The sequence below is a fragment of the Dermochelys coriacea genome, chromosome 3 (assembly GCF_009764565.3).
Source record: "Dermochelys coriacea isolate rDerCor1 chromosome 3, rDerCor1.pri.v4, whole genome shotgun sequence".
In the NCBI taxonomy this organism is placed as follows: domain Eukaryota; kingdom Metazoa; phylum Chordata; order Testudines; family Dermochelyidae; genus Dermochelys; species Dermochelys coriacea.
Genome location: NC_050070.1, coordinates 110,325,783 through 110,349,391, shown reverse-complemented (window position 1 = coordinate 110,349,391; position 23,609 = coordinate 110,325,783). Strand labels below are relative to the sequence as shown.

Sequence of the window (23,609 nt, the reverse complement as noted above, 5' to 3'; positions counted from 1 at the left end):
ATTCCCAGAGAGTAGTTATTAGTGGCTCACAGTCATGCTGGAAGGGCATAACAAGGGGGTACTGCAGGGATTGGTTCTGGGTCTGGTTCTGTTCAATATCTTCATCAATGATTTAGATAATGGCATAGAGAGTACACTTATAACGTTTGTGGATGATACCAAGCTAGGAGGGTTTGCAAGTGCTTTCGAGGATAGGACTAAAATTCAAAATGATTTGGACAAACTGGAGAAATGGTCTTAAATAAATAGGATGAAATTCAACAAGGACAAATTCAGTAAGGACATTCAATAAGGACAGATGCAAAGTACTCCACTTAGGAAGGAACTATCAGTTGCACACATCCAAAATGGGAAATGACTGCCTAGGTAGGACTGCGGAAAAGGGTCTGGGGGTCATAGTAAGAAGAAAAGGAGTACTTGTGGCACCTTAGAGACTAACAAATTTATTTGAGCATAAGCCTTCGTGAGCTACAGCTCACTTCATCGGATGCATTCAGTGGAAAAATGGGGGTCAAAGTGGATCACAAGCTAAATATGAGTCAACAGTGTAACACTGTTGCAAAAAAAGCAAACATCATTCTGGGATGTATTAGCAGGAGTATTGTAAGCAAGACACGAGAAGTAATTCTTCCACTCTACTCCGCGCTGTTTAGGCCTCAACTGGAGTATTGTTTCCATTTCTGGGCGCCCCATTTCAGGAAAGACGTGGACAAATTGGAGAAAGTCCAGAGAAGAACAACAAAAATGATTAAAGGTCAGAAAACATGACCTATGAGGGAAGATTGAAAAAATTGGGTTTGTTTAGTCTGGAAAAGAGAAGACTGAGAGGGGACACGATAACAGTTTTCAAGTACATAAAAGGTTGTTACAAGGAGGAGGGAGAAAAATTGTTCTTCTTAACCTCTGAGGATAGGACAAGAAGCAATGGGCTTAAATTGCAGCAAGGGAGGTTTATGTTGGACATTAGGAAAAACTTCCTAGCTGTCAGGGTGGTTAAGCACTGGAATAACCACCACTGGGGATTTTTAAGAGCAGGATGGACAAACACCTGTAAGGGATGGTCTAGATAATACTTAGTCCTGCCTTGAGTGTAGGGGACTGGACTAGATGACCTCTCGAAGTCCCTTCCTGTTCTACGATTATGTAAGCTTCACAGCACCCCTTAAATATATTTATCCCCATTTTAAAGACTGGGAAATTCATGCAGAAGGAGGCTATGGTCTTGATCCTTCATCATTCCTAGTATTAACTGACAGTGTTTTATAAATTACTTTAAATAAATTATGTTCTGTTAGCCCAGCGTGATAATATAATGTTCTCAATTTATTTGATTATTGGAAAGAACATTAGAAATCACGTTAATATTTGCTATGAATTTAGTTCCTATGTACAAAAAAGGTTGCATAACAAATACATCCGACCAAGATTCTGTACTCTTGTATAAGAGGTATATTGTGACTACTTATGTTACCTTAATATGAAGGGACGCCAGCATCTAATAAGGTTGAATCTTAATAATAATTTATGGCATATCACAGATATTAGATTATTCATTACTGTGCATTTCACGATCCAATATTTTCAAAAAGTAAATGCACTTATGCTGGGATTCATTCGCTTAAGACAATAATTAAATCCAAAAAACTATTTTAGAAAAGACTTAAGAATGCACAAATCAAGCACTCAAGTTAGGAAATGCCAGAACTAAGATTGCCTGTGCCTTATTTCAGCCCCCTTGTGCCTATGCATTATGACAAAACCTTTCATTACATGATCACATGCTATTTTTTCCATAGGATCTCTGCCTCATTCAGTGCCTGGGATGAATGGTGCTCACTGAACAAGTGGTTGTTCTTTCTTTTTCTTTTAATATTTACTATTCAATGTGTGGCCCTAGGTCTTGTTTACTGCACACCATTCAAACACTGCTCTGAAAATTATTAATTTCCTCATGGGCATTTCTGTGGTGATCTCACCACAGAATCTGAGTGCTTCACAAATATTAATGAAGTTACCTTCACAACACCCCTGTGAGGTCAGATGGTATTATTGTCCTCATCTGTAAAACGGGGAAGAGAGAACAAGGCCAGAACTGTCAAAAGAATCCAACCATTCTCAGAGATATTTTTGAATGTAATTTCCTAAGTTTAAATATGCAAACTGAAAACCCCCCAGAAATTCTGTCATGTGGAACCATATTGACAGCCATGTGGTTCATAAGCAGGCTGGGAACCTTGCATTGCATAGACCTCCGCCATTAGAGCTATGGGAGTTACTGATAGCGGTATCAGGCTGTTGTCTATGTGGCCCAGCCACTAGAGGTGGTGGGATGAAATGCAGTTTCCTAGGGGGTTTTGCTATTTGCTGGTAGCAGAGAATTATCAAGACAAAAATCTCCTCAGTTCAAGTCCAGATTGTGGGAGGAGGGCATGGTCTAATGGTTATAAACCATTTTGCCCCCTCTCTAGCTCCTGTCCCTGGGCCCTCCCATCCTACCTCCTACCCTAGTTCTTACCCCTGTATCCTCTCCCTAGAGTTGATTCAGCTGGCTCCTACTCCCCTTTTTTTCCCCCTCTTCCCTTTATTCCCATCCCCCTTCCATCCATCCTCCTGCATATGTCCTTCCATTCCTGATCCCTGCCCCTGTACACACTGCTCCTATCCTCCCCTATGCTGTTTCCCTCCTTCCTGCTCCTGCTCCCTACTTTTCAGCTCTTGCTCCTGCCTGGGTCATGTTTTAAATTTACTAAACATGCCCTCCACTTCTCTCATCCCCTGCATGCTATTCAGGTTTCTTCCTCCTTCTCTTCCATGCTACCTGGCCACTAGTGTAGATCAGTTGCTCTGTGGGGATGGCACAAATCCAGTTCAACTAGCACACAGGTATTTAATAGACAGCAGGTTTAAAACAAACAAAAGGAAGTATTTCTTCACACAACGCACAGTCAACCTGTGGAACTCCTTGCCAGAGTGTGTTGTGAAGGCCAAGATTATAACGGTTCAAAAAAGAACTAGATAAGTTCATGGAGGATGGGTCCATCAATGGCTATTAGCCAGGATGGGCAGGGATGGTGTCCCTAGCCTCTGTTTGCCAGAAGCAGGGAATTGGCCATAGGGGATGGATCACTTGATGCTTACCTGTTCTGTTCATTCCCTCTGGGGCACCTGGCATTGGCTACTGTTGGAAGACAGGATACTGGGCTAGATGGACCTTTGACCTGACCCAGTATGGCCATTCTTATGATCTTATTGTGAGAGGATGGAGTATGCTCAGTGCAGACAGATTCTATGGAGAATGTAGCCTCCAAATGTCAAGAAGTCTCCATTGAGCATATGCGAACTTCAGTTTTCAGGGGTTTATAATTTGGCCAAATTTGGCTGGTTTTTCATGGGATGATAAACATTCCTGACACCAGCGTGACCGCTCTCCCCCCCAACACACCAAATTTCAAGCCCATACTCAAATCACAAAGGTGCTAGAACTTCTCAATGGATTTGAGATTTTTTTTTTTTAAAACATGGGCAAAACAATATATATTTTCCCTAATCTCATTCTCGGAAATGGCTGAATTATTTTTGGATGAAATTTAAAACAGAAACAAAAAGCCCCAACACAAACTCAGATCAAGTCAGATACCCAGCATGGAAAATTTGAGCCCAAAACAGCTTAAGTTTGGCAAAGTTATAAATAACCAAAAATAGTGGTCTTGTAATGGAATGTTTTAGGCAAGCTATAGGCTATGCGATGGACACCGCTTACAATACACCCAGGGAATATGGACACAACTAGAAGTCTCATCCAGGTCTGATCATTTCCTGTCTTGATTATAACAAGGCTTCCCTGATACTCAGTCCATTAAAAATGCAGTGGCTAAAATTACAGAACCATAGACATGTAGGGCTGGCAGGGACCTCAAGAGGTCATCAAGCCCAGCACCCTGAGCTGAGACAGGACCAAGTAAACCTAGTCTATTCTTGACAGGTGTTTGTTCAACTTATTCTTAAAAACCTCCAGTGAGGGGGATTCCACAACCTCCCTTAGAAGCCTATTCCAGCACTAACTACCCTTATAGTTAGAAAGTTTTTCCTAATATTGGTCCTGAATCTTTCTTGTTGTAGATTAAGCCCATTACCTTTTGTCCTACCTTCAGCTGACATGGAGAACAATTGATCACTGTTCTCCTTATAACAGCCCTTAACATATTTAAAGAATGAGGGGAAATCTGATAAAATTAAGTCTTCTTCTTAAGATTAAACATGCCCATTTTTTTTTAAACCTTTCCTCAATAACCTTATCCTCCCAGGTTTCAGAGTAGCAGCCGTGTTAGTTTGTATTCGCAAAAAGAAAAGGAGTACTTGTGGCACCTTAGAGACTAACAAATTTATTAGAGCATAAGCTTCACTTCAGATGAAGTGAGCTGTAGCTCACGAAAGCTTATGCTCTAATAAATTTGTTAGTCTCTAAGGTGCCACAAGTACTCCTTTTCTTATCCTCCCAGGCTCTCTCAACCTTTTATCATTTTTGATGCTCTCCTCTGGACTCTCTCCAATTTGTTCACATCTTTCCTAAAGTGTGATGCCTAGAACTGGACACAGTACTCCAGATGAGGCCTCACCAGAGCTGAGCAGAGTAGGACAATTACCTCCAATATCTGAAATGCAATCCTCCAGAATATTAGCCTTTTTCACAACATCATCACATTGTTAACTCTCATTCAGTTTCTGATACACTATTACCTTTATTCCTTGCCTGTTGATTTAACCATGTTGTCCCCACCCACACCTTTCAATACTTCTGCAGGCTCTTTCTCCTTCATTAAATGGGCCGCATCTACCATGATTGAATTGGCCTTGTTAGCACTACAAAAAGTAATTTTCCCTCTGTTGATATTCACCCCTTCTTGTCAACTGTTGGAAATAGGCCACATTCACCCTAATTGAAATGGCCTCATTAGCACTGACCCCCCCCACTCGGTAAGGCAACTCCCCTCTTTTCATGTGCTGTGTATTTATACCTGCCTACTGTATTTTTCATTCCGTGCATCTGATGAAGTGGGTTTAGCCCCCGAAAGCTTTTACCCAAATAAATTTGTTAGTCTCTAAGGTGCCAGAAGGACTCCCCTTTTTCTTTTTCTGATTCAGACTAACACAGCTACCCCTCTGAAACCTGTCATACATTCAGCTTAAGTTTCTTAAATTTGCCTTGCAGACCCAACATAAAACTCTATCCCCTCCTGCTCCATTGACACCACCAGCCACAGAGCCACTATTCAGCTGATCCTCCCACAAGATTTCTGTATCTTTATTCATGCTGTCTCCCACATTTGAAATGTCTCCTTTTTCTGATTTTCCAAGCTACCACCTTCTCCTCATTCAGAGTGGTCACAATATGAAATTCTATCCTTGCAAATTCTTTTAAACTTAACCACCAGGATGTACATATAACTAGGTAAGTGACCACCAGATCTTATTACTGTTACCTTTGTTCTCCCTTAGATCCCTTCTTTACTGTTTTTTATCCCCACTCCAAGCACCATGTCTGATACTAAAGCCCCAGTCTTGCAAAGGGATCTGCCCTTGTAGACCTTTACACTTACTTGGAATCCTGTTGAAGTCTAAAGGACTCCCTGCGGGCACAGGGGTCCACATCAATAAATCTCTTTCCAGGTTCAGGGCCTTAAATTATACAGTTTTTTGGGACAAGGCACCAGGGCTTTCTACCTAATCCACTTAGCACATTTCTGGAAGCTGTAACGCAAACCACAATAATTCTTCTATATTAAATTCCATCATCAAATATGGTGATTTAAAAACAATATTAATGTGAAACAGATATGGAAATATACAGTATTTTAATATAGCATGTTTTATATACTCGTGCAGTATAACTAATTTAGTGTTGTTTGCTAGTCTAACTGACCTTGTCGACAATATTTATGCAAATCTAATAAGAACTGGCCTTAGAGGTGAGATCTTTATAGCATAGTTGCCTTTTACTTGATGATATGATCCTTGTGGTTTTATAGAAATGCAAACTCAGTTTGGAGCTCTAGTAAACTAGATAGCATTGTGCCCCATACTCATGTTATGAAATGCAACCAATTCCATAAGCATAATGTGCTTGCCTGCTAAGAAATGCTAATGTGATATAAACTCAGTTCCCAGAGACCCTTCTCCAGCAAACGCAAAAAATCTTAGGGTGAAGTCCTGGCCACACTGAATTCAATGGCAAAACTTCCACTGATTTCAGCAAGTCCAAGGCTTCATCCTTAGATGGGAAGGGTTGGGTTTTGTGAGACAGTGCGTGAATATAGCATATTTTGTGTAAACCGAATCCTGCAACACCCATTCACCCCAGTAAACCCTACTCGTGCAAGGGATTCCACTGACTACTATATTTTTTGCAGTAGCCCAATTTAACATAGGACTTACTTTTCATGGAAAGGTGAAGAATCAACTTTATTTATTTATTGCAAAAAGAATGCTTTGTGCCATTCAGTAACAATAAGCCTCAAGCAGTCTTAAAAACCCCATTCTTGCATTTAAAAAGTAATCTGAGAGCCTAGATACCTGCCAATTTTTTTGTTTTGGTCTTTTCAAGATGAGCCCCAGCTGATTCTGATTTAGTTTTGAGTTTTTCTCTGGTCTTAATCCTGATCTAATCAGGCTAAAAATGGTTTCTGGCCTCAATTCCATATACTCTTACCATGGGGCTTTGAAGTGGCAGCTGCTTCATGCCAAGATATAAACTGCTGCCTCTCCAGCAAATAGACACTGAGAGGAAAAATCTTGAGTTGATGCCATTCACTGTTTGTTTTAACATTATTTTAAAAGCCCTTTATACAGAAAGTGCACAACTGGGTTCACAGTGAATGGATTTTATGAGATACAGCATGGAAAATATGTTGCTAAAGGGAAAAATTCCAACCATCATTCCCACATCAGTACAAATATTTCCATATCTGGTTCTCCATCTTTTTAAATATTTGCACCATATGTTATGTAGATTTTTCAGCTCTTAGCACAATACAATTACGTGAAGATTTTGTAAAAAAACCCCAAAACTGCATGATACAGCCTGGTCAAGCCTATACCACGGTTCTATTTCAAAGGACTGATCCAAAGCCCAGTGAAATCACTTGAAAGACACTCTTACATTCTATTTAGAAGTAACGGAAGACGAGAAGGACCTTGGAGTATTGGTTGATCATAGGATGACTATGAGCTGCCAATGTGATATGGCTGTGAAAAAAGCTAATGCGGTTTTGGGATGCATCAGGAAAGGTATTTTCAGTAGGGATAAGGAAGTTTTAGTACATTATACAAGGCACTAGTGAGACCTCACCTGGAATGCTGTGTGCAGTTCTGGTCTCCCATGTTTAAAAAGGATGAATTCAAACTGGAGCAGGTACAGAGAAGGGCTACTAGGATGATCCGAGGAATGGAAAACTTGTCTTATGAAAGGAGACTTAAGGAGCTTGGCTTGTTTAGCCTAACTAAAAGAAGGTTGAGGGGAGATATGATTGCTCTCTATAAGTATATCAGAGGGATAAATACAGGAGAGGGAGAGGAATTATTTCAGCTCAGCACCAATGTGGACACAAGAACAAATGGGTATAAACTGGCCACCAGGAAGTTTAGACTTGAAATCAGACGAAGGTTTCTAACCATCAGAGGAGTGAAGTTTTGGAATAGCCTTCCAAGGGAAGCAGTGGGGGCAAAAGATCTATCTGGTTTTAAGATTCTACTCAATAAGTTTATGGAGGAGATGGTATGATGGGATAATGGGATTTTGGTAATTAATTGATTTTTAAATATTCAGGGTAAATAGGCCTAATCCCCTGAGATGGGATATTAGATGGATGGGATCTGAGTTACCCAGGAAAGAATTTTCTGTAGTATCTGGCTGGTGAATCTTGCCCATATGCTCAGGGTTTAGCTGATTGCCATATTTGGGGTCGGGAAGGAATTTTCCTCCAGGGCAGATTGGAAGAGGCCCTGGAGGTTTTTCGCCTTCCTCTGTAGCATGGGGCACGAGTCACTTGAGGGAGGATTCTCTGCTCCTTGAAGTCTTTAAACCACGATTTGAGGACTTCAATAGCTCAGACATAGGTGAGCTTTTTTGTAGGAGTGGGTGGGTGAGATTCTGTGGCCTGCGTTGTGCAGGAGGTCGGACTAGATGATCAGAATGGTCCCTTCTGACCTTTGTATCTATGAATCTATTTTCAGACTGACAAGAAAAGCCTTCTCCCTATACACATATTTACCAGGGTAGGATATTTGTTAGGCCTTTAAGAGAACAAACTAAAAACAGGACAATAATTCTGCTAATAATCTTAGGCCAAGTGCTACCTTCATAGTTGTAACACACACACACACCCACCCACCTTTGTCCAAAACACAGGTATATCTCCCCTCCCAGCTGTTTGGGGAAGAGGCCCTTCTGCCCTGCACCTGTGACCTCCCTGCTCCTTTTCCATTATAGATCAGCAGGTAATGTCTTTCCTGCTGCGTTAATTAGTGGGGCAACAAGAGCCACCTGCTAAGCAAATGCAACATTTTAACTTCTGCTTTTCCTAGGAATCTCTCTTCAGTAGGTATAAGGATGAACTTTTTATCTCTAGGAAGCAGCTTGTGATAGGATGCATTCAGCCCGAATGAGGTTTCACTTCAAACCCCACCTTTAAGGAAAATAACTATAGAATTTAAATGAGTCTATAAAAGTTATTCTATCTATTTAGAAAATTTAAGAGCAGATCAAGTCATTCCAGGTCTTTTGTGTGCGTACGTCTTGACAACAGGCTCCATAGTAGATAAGAATATTTCTTCACTGCAGCATTAACTTGGGTGATTGGCACTTGGGCTTGAGCACTCAGGTTGGCCTAGGCTGGGTGGGAGCAGCCACATTGCAAACCCCTAGCCGAGTTACTAGGTCCTCATTGGCGCTGTGCTCATCTACATGTGTTGCTAGGACTTCTGAAGGCATGGCCCATGGTTCTTTGTGCTGCAGTAAGCCGAGCCACTCTGTGGTTCTCTCTCAGTGAATTGTGGGAGAACTTGTCCGTCCTTCTGGGCACAAAGGGGGAAATGTGGGAAGGCACTGGAGGATTATTAGCACTGGAGTGATTTAGCTTATGTCCTTACTTCAGATTGGGTGGGTTACCAGCCCAAGTGATAGCAACACCTGAGTGCTGGCCTGCCGCTCTCAGACAGGCCAGCTAGCCTAGGTTGAAAGCACCACCACACTCAGCTGAAGAGGTTTTGTATGTAGACAGGACGGAAGTTTGAGACAACAGTTGAGTAAGAGCCTGAGGTAACTGTGCAGTGAAGAGAGACCCTAAGAGTCTTCAGTGTAAGGAGATGTGGCTGCACTTGGGAACAAACTAATTAATATTAAACAGTTCAATAATACTTTACAACTTTCAAAATGCAGTACAAATACACCTCTACACTGATATAATGCAACCCAATAAAACACGGTAAAGCAGCGCTCGGGGGGGGGGGCAGGGCTGCTCGCTCCGTCAGATCAGCGTGTCTGGCTCTGACATGCTGCTCTGAGCGGTGTGTTAAGGGTGCTGGGCTGGGGCTGAGGGGTTGGATAAGGGGCAGAGGGTCTCGGGGGGCGGTCAGGGGAGAGGGAGTGGGAGGGTTGGATGGTTCGGAGGTTCTGGAGGCAGGACAGTCAGGAGATGGGAACGGGGGCGTTGCATAGGGCATGGAAGTCCCGGGGGGCCTGTCGGGTGTGGCTAGTGGTCGGGGCAGTCAGGGGACAGGGAGTAGGGTTGGGGGTTCTGAGGGGTCAGTCAGGGGGTGGAAAGTGACTATTAATAACGGAAATGCTCAAGGCTAAAGAAAGTTCGAATCAACGCAGTTTCATGTATAATGCGGTAAGATTTTTTGGCTCCCGAGGACCGTGTTATATCGGGGTAGAGATGTAACAGCATGGGTTTAGAATGGTATAGGTTTAGACATTCTAGCTTTGCCTCTAACTCCTTTCTTATGAGCATTTTTGTTTGATCATTACTGCTATCTGAGTGGTGGGAGGATGAGAGGTTTGCAATCCTATTTTCCCAACTGACATTTCTTTATTTAAACATCAACGTGCGTGAGCCACAATGTTCAGCTCTAAATCTGGTTCTAAATTTTCCCATATTCCATTCTAGAGGTTTATTTGGGCTCATCTCTATTAAAAATCTTAAAGAAAAGGGAAAAACTAAGAATATCTTGTCAATGGATCAACTTATGTGAATCAGAGTGGAATATTTTCTTGACAGGGCTCTGATGGAAACAGTATAGCACACTGGCACTGGCTCTCTTAATGTACTATCTTGTTGACGAGAATCTCAGCATTTCATTTTTTTTTAATAAAGCAAGTCTCTCTCACTGTTATGGTTGTGAAGAAAACCTCAAAAATGTAATTGATGCAGAAATGTTTTTCCTGAGTCTGGAACAATAGCTCTAAGATGTGAAAGGGCCCAGTCTTCATAGTGATTATTTAAATGTCCTGATAGTTAACTAACTCATTACTCATGTAAAAAAACAAAAATATCACAAATCTGTGCAATTTATTATGAATGAATATTCACTTTGGTATCATGTGTGGAATGCACTTGAGACACTATCACCCCTCATTCCCTGCCCCAAATCAAGAAGCCAAGTCTAAGGAATGTAGCAGATCCAAGGGGCATAATCAAGCCATTCCAAGGGGGACTCAAGCTGAAAGAGCCGAGAGATCATGCGTGATATTTCCACAATGTACTGTGAGCAGTATCTCATTTTGGTGACTTGCAAGGGTAGATCTTATTTTGTATGCAGAGGCTGGAAGCGTACCAGCACCATTTTCTCCTCAGTTCAACCCCTGCTTCTTGATATGTTTTGCGCTGTGAAAATATATTTGCAGACAGTAACAAACCTAGAAGACTCTATAGTGTATATTTAAAGATGTGCACTATTTGATTGTTTAGTGCTGCATTCTGCAGCTCTTAATCAGGCAAACTCCAACAGAACCCAATGAGAGTTTTGTTTGAATAAGGACAATAAGAAAGTAGCAAATATAGATCACCTAATGGCCCTATGATTATAGATTATATGATTATAGATTTATTAAAATTCTATGCATATTATAAACTATTTTATTCATGTAGAATGAGGTAGTGTATTTCCTTTATGCTTTCTTTCTTAAAGTTAAATACTTCAGGCCAGATTTTCCGAAGTTCACACACCATTTTTTGTGAACCTATCTTAACAACACACAAGCTACAGTAGTGTACATATGCAGTATTGCAAAACCCAAGCATTCAAAATCGTGAGTCAGACTCCCGAAAATCATGGAGTGTATTAAATACAACTTTTTTAAAAATTGGGGTTCTTTTTACTTTTTTGAGCCTTTCAGGTTCACATTTTCAAGCTTTTCTCTGAAACCAAGAGGGCTAATTACCTAAATTTTCTTTAAAGTGAAAGCTGAGAGTCTTGGGTAATAACATGCCTCCAGGAGTTTGGGCTTTAAAAAAAAGCCAGTAAATGGTGTAAACATTGGCAACAATGCATTTTTGTGCATATGTTCACTACAAATAAATAAAATACACATTTATGTACAAATTAATACAAAAAATACATTTAAAAATCTGGGACTTGATCCTCCATTCTATCCTAATGGTGTAATTGCATAGAAGTAAATGGAATTTCACAGTCATAACATCAGTGAAAGAGTGGAAAATCAGGCCCGTAGTCTTTAATTAAAATAGAATATATGTACTCACTAGGAAAAATAAAAAAAATTAACCAGTCTACTAAATATTAAAGCAAATACCACAAGTTCCTGGGTCTGCTGTTTACAAGGTTAACTTCATTCTCTATAATATGCAGAGAATTTTCTCTGTTGGCACTTTGTGAATAAGAAAGGCTAGGAAATATTATAAATTCTAAAGTGTTGGGTTATACAAAAACTTCTGCTTTTAGCATTATTTTTTGTAAACATTCAGTAAAAAAAAAAAAGGTTTAAAAAAAAAAAGGCCAGAATGCTGTATACTGGCTTGAATTGCATATTGTAAGGGCTTGTAGTAGGAAGCCTTAGCCAAATGCCAAGTCAAGATGATGAAATAAAAGTTAACAAAAGACAACTCTGGACCCATTTCTGAAAAATTCCATGCACCTGAAAGTCCTTTTGGGAGTGGAGGAAACTTAGTTCAGGAGGTGCTTTACAGTCAGGTCCATTATTTGGTTGTGGCTAATAAAGCCAAGTTAATAGAAAAGTTCAGCTGCCAACCTTGTCACTGAGGGAAAGGGAATATCATCCATGCAGGTGTCAGATCCTAAACTCTTTTCTATTTCTGTCATTCCCTGCCAGAGGGATCTTTACATGAGCATTACCTTTTTCACGTCATTAATTTCCACAGCTCATTAGAAGACTTAAAAAATCTTATAAAATGGGTTTGATGAAAACAATGACCTGGTTGACAGAGCTCTCAAACAAGAGCTTTCAGATCCATGTAATTATCTATTAACACATACCCATGGTCTATACTCCTTCATTACCAAGCACATTGAGTGTCTGCCACTTTTTCAATGTAAAATCTCTTAACCTGTATGTGAGTTCTACCTGCAGAATAGAGCTCTATTCTGTAATCTGAAGATGAAAAAGTTAAAAAATTGAAATCCTGAAGAGGCAAAAAATTAAACCTAATCTATAATACTGGTTTTGGTCTCTCACACCTGAAGGACTGTGTTGTGAAATCGCTGCTGAAATTAAGAAAACAGTTTGCATGATTTAAAAGTGTTCCAGGAAAGTGATTCTGCTTTTCCTCTCTGCTGCACTCTGCTATATCCAAACAAAGCCACACTGCCAGAATAGAAGTCCAAGAGGTGGTCTTTGTAAAAAGAAGTTAGCTTACTTATTTCAAACCCTCTCCTCTCTGTCCTTAAAAAAAGTCTGATAGATTACTTTTATTTGTCCTAATGTTTTCCTTCTGCAGCCAGTGTGAGCAGAGTATTCAAAATCACAAGTAATGTGTAGAATATGCAAAAGTGTTATAGAATTTAACAGAAATTGATTCACTTTCCATGTGTTTTTTGCACCATGATACACAATGATAGAGAATTATAGTCCTTCTATAGAATTCTAAGAATGATTAAAAAACTACTTAAAAGAGATCACCCTCTGTTTTATTATATATGTTTTAAAAGTAATCTCAGACCATCTTTTTGTTCTATATTTGTACAACGCCTAACACAACGAGCTTCTTTTCCATAACTAGGGATCCTAGCTGCTTTGGGAACACAAATCATAAATGATACATAATAATAACGACCCTATTAATTTTTACAGTACTCCATACATTTAATTCCTGGGCCATTCCATATAATTTTTCCATATGGGGCAAGACAGGCCTTTCAGACTCACAATGGCCCTAGCCACAATATTCCCCATTTTTGAGACATTTTAAATGTTAATCACAGTTTCCATTTTAAGACAAGTTACAAAGATAACTTCCAATTATAATGCATCTGCGTTACTGGGCTCATCCTTACAATACAGCCTTTACATGGTAATAGTTTACTGTCGCTTCCCTCCTGGTCTGGAGTCAAACCACTGTCATAGAAATTGAAGGTTCCATATCCAATTACCCAACATTTGCGCATCGAGATCCCTGTACATTGTGTTTACTGATTGTGATGTACGGTTGTGTGGGGTTTTGTTTGCTGGCCTATCAATGGTATGGGTTTAACATTTTAAGGGATCAGGCAACATTAGAAATAATCTTTGGATTTCTTATTTCCTGCTTGCTAAAGAAAAATGATACATGCATGTAAATACCCAATTTCAACAGTAGCCATCTTACAAATAGCTCTTATATAGCAGATCAAATATGAATCAAGATCTGACTCAGCAGCCTCTGCTTTCTCTCTCAAGCTGGGTCAGAGCCTGGCGTTATGGCTGCTGTTGCCTCAAACTTGGTGCTGTGCCTTTGATAGTTGCCATCTGTCCTAGTTATCAGCAGACTGGACCAATTTTGATGGGACTCTCGTATATCCTGCATGTTGGTTCGGTCCTGAAATGTCTTTGGGCAGGTGAAATGTCATCGGATTGTAACATCATGTCACGACACAACACAGTGACGTTCACAACCCGACACATCCCATCCCCGCAATGCATTCATTCATATACTCAGGACAGTTCCTAAAAGGTACAATCTATCCCTACATAAATTGGACGCAGGGACAAGGAGAAGAGTTCCTCCAACTTGGCCACAAAGGGACAAATTCACTGCTGAAATAATTCCGCTGAAATAAACGAAGTTAAACTAAAAATAGTTTTGGCCAAAGTAGGTCTGTAGGACTAGAAGTACCCAGTCATTAAAATATCCTCTCTTTAATCTGTAAAGTTTGGGGAAAGAATGGGTAGGCTGTTTAGATTTTAAAACGGTGTAGTTATTAGAATTAGGCTTTAGGTTAGACCCAATTTAAAATTTAACTCTAATCATAGGGTAAACAGCTGCTTTGTATTATTTGCTTGATTAAATCCAGACAAGGAAGGCTTTTAAAACCAGAAGTGCCACAGTTCAGGAATTGGAACTTAAAAGTTGGGCCAAGTGAAAATTGATGCAATTATCCTTTACGTGAACACATCAGAATTAGTTATTCAGTATTTAAAATGGTCACTGCTTCATAATAATCTCATTAATATTAATAAATATAGTTGTTAATCAGACAATGATTATTGACATATACATAGGAACAGATCCTGAATCTGGAATGTTACCTGTAGTGTAAATTTAAAAACACAATTTTAACCTAAATTCTAGTACTATATGGTTTGCTCCATTATATCGGCATGATAACTAAGTTACCCCATATCCTAGTTGTACCTTTACCACAGTACAATTTATTTGAAATAACTGAGTTATTTGAAAGTTGTTTTAAATAAATTATAGGAAAATAGCCCATTACATACTAACAATCAAAGCAATTTAGAAATAAAGAGAAGATTTGCCCTAGTTAGAGGAAAGTTGCAGATGATGATAGGTCTCTGAAACGTCTATGATTCAAGAAATAAGGAAGGCGCTTAGAAAAAATATGACACCTAGGAGTAAAGTGCATTTCAGAATTTCAGGGCCCTTCAAGGGAATGAACTAGTAACTAAGAAAAAAATAAATTGTGAGCAAATGTCCATGCAATCTTAAAAACAAACAAACGTCAGTACCAGGCAAATTAGTTGAAACAATAGGAAAGAATAAAATTGTCAGACACATAGAAGAACATAAATTGTTGGGCAAAAGTCAACATGGTTTCTGTAAAGGGAGATCATGTCTTACTAATCTATTACTGTTCTTTGAAGGGGTCAACAAACAGGTGGACAAGGGGACAGCTGACATAGTATACTTAGATTTCCAGAAAGCCTTTGACAAGGTCCCTCACCAAAGGCTCTTATGTAAATTAAGCTGTCATGGGATAAGAGGGAAGATCCTTTCATGGCTTGAGAACTGGTTAAAAGACAGGGAACAAAGGGCAGGAATAAATGGTAAATTTTCAGAATGGAGAGGGGTAACTAGTGGTGTTCCCCAAGGGTCAGTCCTAGGACCAATCCTATTCAACTTATTCATAAATGATCTGGAGAAAGGGGTAAACAGTGAGGTGGCAAAGTTTGCAGACGATACTAAACTGCTCAAGATAGTTAAGACCAAAGCAGACTGTGAAGAACTTCCAAAAGATCTCACAAAACTAAGCGATTGGGCAACAAAATGGCAAATGAAATTTAATGTGGATAAATGTAAAGTAATGCACATTGGAAAAAATAAACCCAACTATACATACAATATGATGTGGGCTAATTTAGCTACAACTAATCAGGAAAGAGATCTTGGAGTCCTCGTGGATAGTTCTCTGAAGACGTCGACGCAGCGTGCAGCGGCAGTCAAAAAAGCAAACAGGATGTTAGGAATCATTAAAAAAGGGATAGTGAATAGACGGAGAATATCTTATTGTCCTTATATAAATCCATGGTACACCCACATCTTGAATACTGTGTACAGATGTGGTCCCCTCATCTCAAAAAAGATATACTGGCATTAGAAAAGGTTCAGAGAAGGGCAACTAAAATGATTCGGGGTTTGGAACGGGTCCCGTTATATGAGGGGAGATTAAAGAGGCTAAGACTTTTCAGCTTGGAAAAGAGGAGACGAAGGGGGGATATGATAGAGGTATATAAAATCATGAGTGCTGTGGAGAAAGTGAATAAGGAAAAGTTATTTACTTGTTCCCATAATATAAGAACTAGGGGCCACCAAATGAAATTAATGGGTACCAGGTTTAAAACAAATAAAAGGAAGTTCTTCTTCACTCAGCACACAGTCAACCTGTGGAACTCCTTGCCTGAGGAGGTTGTGAAGGCTAGGACTATAACAGGATTTAAAAGAGAACTGGATAAATTCATGGAGGTTAAGTCCATAAATGATTATTAGCCAGGATGAGTAAGGAATGGTGTCCCTAGCCTTTGTTTGTCAGAGGGTGGAAATGGATGGCAAGAGAGAGGTCACTTGATCATGACCTGTTAGGTTCACTCCCTCTGGGGCACCTGGCATTGGCCACTGTCAGTAGACAGGATACTGGGCTGGATGGACCTTTGGTCTGACCCAGTATGACCATTCTTATGTTCTAACAATTTCCCATTTCACTCCTTTTAGAGCAGAACCTGCAATGTTTTGATGGTGTGAACTCTGGCCTTGGTCCTGAAAACGCACCCAATAGTAACTATATGCATATATTTGCTCAGTTAGGGACAGAGTTCATGCCATCAAAATATGGCAGACTTTGTTCTACATGGCTATAAACGGAGTGAAATAGGAACTTATTTCTTTTACGATACATGTCTGCCAAGCATCTCATCTCATCACCTTGCATGATCAAGCTTTTGAGGCAAATTCTCTGCCCAGCAACTGGCCAGGCAAGAAACAGCTCTGATTTGCACTCAATATTAGGTATTTCCTGTACATAAACTGGTCCATGTGAGATTATGAACATGCTTTTGAAAAATATGTGCATAGGCCAACATTTTCAAATATCCACTAATTTTGGGTAATTGAGTTTACAGACATCCATCTTGAGACAGGCCGGGCCTGAGCCAAGTTAATGGGAATCACAGGTCTTAAACACCTTTGAAAAACTGGGCCCTCTCAAGTTAGGCCCTCAAAAAAACTAAGGAAGCTAAGTAGACACTATTGAAAATGTTAGGTCTTAACTTCTGTGCCTCATTTTCCCCATCTGTAAAATGTGAATAATAATAATACTTATCTATCTTGCATGGGTGTTTTGAGAACTGATATTCCATTCTCATAGAAATGGTTTGAAGGAAGGAAGTTGATATAGAATACAGAATGTTATTTAATTACAGATGTATTAATAGTATGATTTTGTGAAAAATATCTGCTGAGGTACATACAATTTATTATTTAAGGGAGGGAATAAAGCCTGTAACGGTCCATGTGTTAATAAATTGTGACAGTCTGAGGAATTTATCTATGTACAACTTATGAATTCTGACTGATTTTATGAACTATATGTATAGCTCAAACCCACAGTGTGTATTAAATCAGCTGTTTGCTGATGAGGACTTGTGGTCACTGTGATGTTGCACCCAATAATGCTTTACAGAAATATGCTTCTGAGGGTAAATATGACATAACTGAAATATGTTTTATGCTAGATATGCCATGTAACATATCTTTGCAAAGGTTATGTTCTGCTGAATGTATTCATCCTATTCATATGCATGTATCGTTTTTATATCTGAAGTTAAGAGCGTTGGCTCTATGCTTGTATTTAAAATGTTTGCTGTAGGAAGCACATAAGGCAGATTTGGTCAACATAGCGTGAAGGGGTTATTCAAGTAATTGGGAGTACTTAGCTAACAGTGGACCTTGAGAGACACCAATGCACATCTGAGCTTTCCTGGGAATGTTCAAACTAACATGTAAACAATGGCAGCCTGTAAAAACTGAGTCATGCATGGGTATGTGACTTGCCCAGGTGACAGCAAAACTCCATCTTGTTGAGGGGATTTTACACAGGAAAAGAGAGGGGTTTCTACCCACAAGAGAAAGACTATATAAGACCCTGGAAACCCCGCCATTTTGTCTCCAGCTGGCTCAAGAGATAGCCTCTTCACCCCAAAGAGATGCTTGAAAGAAACTGGAACAAAGGACAGTAACTACATGGGTGTGACTGATTGCTGGACCCAGACTAGGAAGGACTCTAGTCTGTCAAAGAAGCTTATTGGAACATCTCTGAGAGTGAGATTTACCTGCATTTAGTTTCCTACTGTATTAGGCTTAGACTTGCGTGTTTTTGTTTTATTTTGCTTGGCAATTTACTTTGTACTATCTGTTATTACTTGGAACCACTTAAATCCTACTTTTTATATTTAATAAAATCACTTTTTACTTATTAATTAACCCAGAGCAAGTAATTAATCCCTGGGGGACCAAACAGCTGTGCATAATTCTCTATCAGTGTTATAGAGGGCGAACAATTTATGAGTTTACTCTGTATAAGCTTTATACAGAGTAAAACGGATTTATTTGGGGGTTTGGATCCCATTGGGAACTGGGTATCTGGGTGTTGGAGACAGAAGCACTTCTTAAGCTGTTTTCAGTTAAGCCTGCAGCTTCTTGGGGACGTAGTTCAGACCTGGGTCTGTGTTTGTATCAGGCTAATGTGTCTGGCACAACCAGCAAGGTACTGAAGTCCCAAGATGCCAGGGAAAACAGGCTTAGAGGTAGTCTCAGCACATCAGGTGGCAGTCCCAAGGGGGTTTCTGTGACCCAACCCATCCCAGTCACATATTACACATTCTGTCTGGAAGCAGCTACAGAACAAATCCTAGAGTACAGAGACATTGACTGGTGGGGGAATATTTTACCTGTCCATCCCAAATTTCTCTGGGGGAAGGTAGCATATGGCCTTGTGTTCATCAACAAACATATATTTTCTACGTTAAAAGAATATGAAATGCAGAGGTAAAAAAATTAATGTTTATTTAGCAAAGTTCTTAGTGACAGAACTGATGATAGAATTTGAATTAGGTTATTCCTCACCTGGTAAGAATCAGTTAAGGCATGTCAAATATTGGGCCTAAAACTCTTTACAATGTCTGCTTAGCATCTAATAAACTTCGGTACCTTTTGAAGCATTACCATTTAATGGTCACTTCTGGCCTTAAAAATCGAGCAATCTATGAAAACAATTTTTACAGTTAACAAATGACTATACACATACCTGCTGATGTTTCTTTAAATGTGTCACTGGTCTTCTTCTTCCTCCATTTCCAAGGTTTAAATATTTTGCCAATAGTAGAGAGTTTGCCTTTTCTCTTGAAAGGAGGGGTTTGGGATCCTGGGGTTGGCCCATCAGAATTTGCAATTGAAGCCTTGTCTAATCCATCAACTATATAAAGAAGAAAAGTAAAATGTTACTGAAACAAGCAGGACAGGGAAGTCATTTTAAATCTAAACCTGAATGTTATTAGATTGCAGAGTGCAATGTGAGTGGACTCTCTTCTGAGTCCAGATTGAGATTGTTTCAGTGGACTCAAAGCAATCATTTTGGGCCCCTTTGTTCCAAAACCGTTCAATAGCCTAGTTAGAACTGATCAGAACTTTGTTATAAAATATTTCTGATAAAAGCATCAACATTTTTTCAACAAAAATGTGTGATCCCCCCCCCCCACCCCCAGAGATTGGGGGGGAAAAATCTTCCCCTGCAAACTGGAACAATTCCCATAGTTAAAATTTTAGCAGAAAAAATAAATCAGTTTTTCACCCAGCTCTAATACTGAGAATTCTGGCAATGGAATGGGACACTCAGAAATAGGTCAGTTTGATATCCTTCATAGTCAGTAATTCACAGTGGAGTCTGTCATGATTAAGGCTCCTTATTAACAAACAGAATTTAACACTAAGCTTTTGGGGCTAAATCCAAAATACTGTAGGCAAATATGCAAATAAGAATTACTGGGTTTGGTCAGCAAAGATTTATTGACAATATCAATGTCAGAGCCAATATTAACAAGTAACCTTAATGCTGGGGTTTGTGGACCCAGTTAAGAATAACCATTCAGCAGGAGGGGGTGGTGTAGAGTTAAATGTATAGTGTGGCATAGACTTCCCTATGATATCACTTTGAAGTCTATTATTATTTTTTCTTATTACAGTAGAGGCTTCTTTAAGAATCAGAAGACAACAGGTAAAACATTCTAGCCTGATCCTGCAAACACTTAAATATGTGTTTAATTATGCTATGTGCGTAGTTTCATTGAAATCAGTTGAAATTGTTTATGCATATAGAGTTAAGCACATGCATGTTTATGGGAGAATGGCTTCTGTTAGTACTTTGGTCTATTTACATATTCCAGTTATAACTGGATCAACACTTGATGCCACCACTGACAATAATAATAATCACAGTCTGTACATCTCAAGGTTCTCTACAAAGGGGAGGGGGAGTAGTGCTATCCCCATTTTATTGAGAGAGAAACTGAGGCACAGTACAATTAAGTGCTTAGTTCTAAGGTTGGAAAGTGAGCCAGTGGTAGATCCTGGAAAAGAACCCAGATTTCCTGAAAGCTGATCTTGTGCCCTGTCTACTGTCCCATGCTGCTTCTGGCCCATCACACCAGTATGGATTCTTGACATCATAGTTCCAAGGCAATCAGTGTTTGTTTGATAAGATCTATACTTGCCCAAGACTTCAGTATTGACCTTGGATGTTTAAAAAATTCCTTGCTGTGGGAGAATTTTGAAACACTGATGTCAGCCAATCTGAAGGCAAGAAATATTATTTCCAATATTCTGTAAAAGACACTTGGCCAAACTGATCCCTCATCCAACTATATTGAAATCTATGGAGTTAAAAGCAGGGATGAATTTGGCCCAATATGTAGTATTTAAATCAATAAACCTGAACAAATTAGGTCATAAAATGTAATAAATCCTGCAGGAGCAGGAAGATGGAACAAACAACATAAAAAGGGCTTTTCCAGCTTAATTGCTGTTATTTAAATGCTTCAGAATGGTAATTCTACACTCAGTTTTTATTTAAGTGTTATCCTTGGACAACCTGAGTATTTGTAAAATAGAAAAGCCACTACAGTTGGCTTTAACGAAGCTTGCCAGCCTTAGAGCCAGACTGTGACTGGCCCTTGCATAGGGCCACAGGATGGGAGGACACAAGTGGTCTCCCCACTTGGCTATCCTGGGCAGCCAGTCACAGTTACAGTCTTTCACAGGTGGAATGGCCTTTAAGAAGAGTTGGGCCCAACCCGGTCAGTGACTAATCAGCTGCCTCCCAGCTAAGGCTGCAAGGCTAGGAACTGCTGGAAGATCAGATGGTTCTCACAGAAAGCAATTCAGAATGAGAACTGCAGGGCGTCATTAGGCTCCTACAGGAGTTTCAAGGGCAGAGCAAAGAACCTAGTTTATGACTCTCAGGTGAATGTAACCCTGCAGGAGAACCTGGGTCAGGGAGGAAAGGGCATAGCGATACGTTAAACAGTCGGAAGAAACAGAACTGAAGACCTGAAGAAAAGGGACTGGAATCCTGAGACTAGAGAGTGGTCTTTGGGACATGGGCCAGTGAGTAGCTCCTTGGTTTATACAGAGTTAAGTGACTGCAGGGCAGCATCCTTTGTACACCCAAAGTCAGCAGGGAGGAGGTACGATCATGGCCTGCTCTTTTCTTCACTGGCCTGAAGAACAGACTGGAGCCCATTCCAGTGAGCAGGCTGCATCATCCTAAAAGATGGTGCAGCCTCCGTAGACTCTCTATGCACTGGAGAGCTCATGGAGATACTGGGGCTCCTAGAGCGCCCTGTAGAGCAACATAATTCTGCACTGGCCCCTACATAGGGCTGTGCCTAGAGGGCAACATTTAGCTCTGTAACATAGCTTTACCATCAGCTTTAACTGGACAAATACTCCTCTCCTTCAAATGAGCAAACATTTTTCATACACAAATAAGAACATCAATTTAGCTCCAAATACTATACAGGAAAAAACACAACTTTTGAAAACAGGATTCAGAAATCAAATATTTTTGAAGTTATATGGAGAAGACTCATTTAATAAACAATTGCCCCATGTTCATTCCTTCATTTTGAAGGCAACCCAGCAAAGAACTGGCTGCAACAAATAAGGATGGCCAGACCTTGCAGGCTGTTTCTAGAATTATCCCATGATGAGGTATTTGGTAAAATTTCTGAGCTGAAGAAAATATCAGCATTCCAATTAAAAAGCAATAATAAATTAACACATTTGATTTCAAACTAACACACCACCAGGAAGAAAGCTATTTCACAGTGAAATTCCAGAGCATTTATGGAGAATTTTTTTCCCCATAACTATTTCTCTTCAACTTTGTAACGCTTTGCAGGAAATTGGTGTTTAAGATTTACACTGTATGCTTTAGATGTCATACATCAAAGGGTGTATTTTTACCTCAAGTGCCCATGGACCTTCTATAAATGTACTGCTTACAGTGATTAATGAGTAGGTGTTTAACTTTCCGTGACTGGATGTTGTTTGGTTACTTATGTTGCTCTCTCACTTTTACTCTGGAACCTTATGGGGGGACTTGATACCAATCAGCTCTGTGTTTTTGGGGAACCAGGGGGTAGTATCTAGCCTGTCTAACTCATGAAAGACAACCCCCTCCCCAGTCACCAGTCTCTGCTTGAACCAAAACCAATCAGAGAAAAGGCTCGCAGAGAGCAGTGAAGGGCGTTGGGAGACACACCTAGACCCCTCCTGACAAGGGTGACAAGATTAAGACATCTCCAATATCATATATAATGAAGAACAGAGACAACTCCCCTAGCCTCATCTGCATTAAAGATGGGACAGCGATTAGCATAAAAAATGAACAACAGAGAACTGCACTGAACTCTGGGACCAGAAAAGTAGGGAAGCATGGCATCATGGGAATCTCTGCTCCAGATGTTAATAACCTATGCACACACCCATCTCAGCAATTATCAGACCAAATTCTAGTAATAAATCCTTGACTGATATCCAAAATACTGAAGCAGCCTAGTTGCATTGTGAGCTCCCTGGAAGAAAACACCACCCAAAGCCAAGAGAGATCAGCTCCTATTGTCTAGACTAAAGAAAACCCTTAAGTCATCAGTTTACCTATAAACAAATCTAGTGTTCTCCCTTCAACCATTGTATTTTCTCCACAAAAATCCCTACTCACCCTCCAGTCAGTGTTCTGATGCATGGATCCAAACTCTGTATCAGTTTCACTGGGACTCCATCTCCTGACTGACTATGCTGGGGGCTCTGCCCATCTCCAGCAATCAAGACCCTGAGCTACTACCATCAGCTGGGAACCCTGACCAGTTCAAGCCTCATGGAGTGGGTGAGATCCAGTGATGAGCTGCCAAAAGCTGAAGAACCGGTTCCTTCAGTCGCTCCGGGTCTTCGGCGGCACTGAAGGACCCGCTGCCGAAGTGCCGCCGAAGACCCAGAGCGAGTAAGGGACCCACCGCTGATGTGCCGCCGAAGACCCGGAGCGCCGCCGGGTGAGTAAAAATTAAAAAGGGATTCTCAGGAGAGCCTCCC

The 23,609-nt window shown here is 40.2% G+C and overlaps 1 protein-coding gene across 5 annotated transcripts in view; it reads right to left on the bottom strand.

Moving 5' to 3' along the window:
• PHACTR2 (phosphatase and actin regulator 2) overlaps nt 1–23,609 on the bottom strand; it is a 220,067-nt gene that overhangs the window by 56,393 nt on the left and 140,065 nt on the right. For all 5 annotated transcript variants that reach the window (XM_038396947.2, XM_038396944.2, XM_038396946.2 and 2 more), the window contains exon 2: nt 19,270–19,437. In XM_038396947.2, the coding sequence (XP_038252875.1) occupies nt 19,270–19,437 (168 nt within the window). The remainder of the gene's footprint in view (nt 1–19,269; nt 19,438–23,609) is intronic.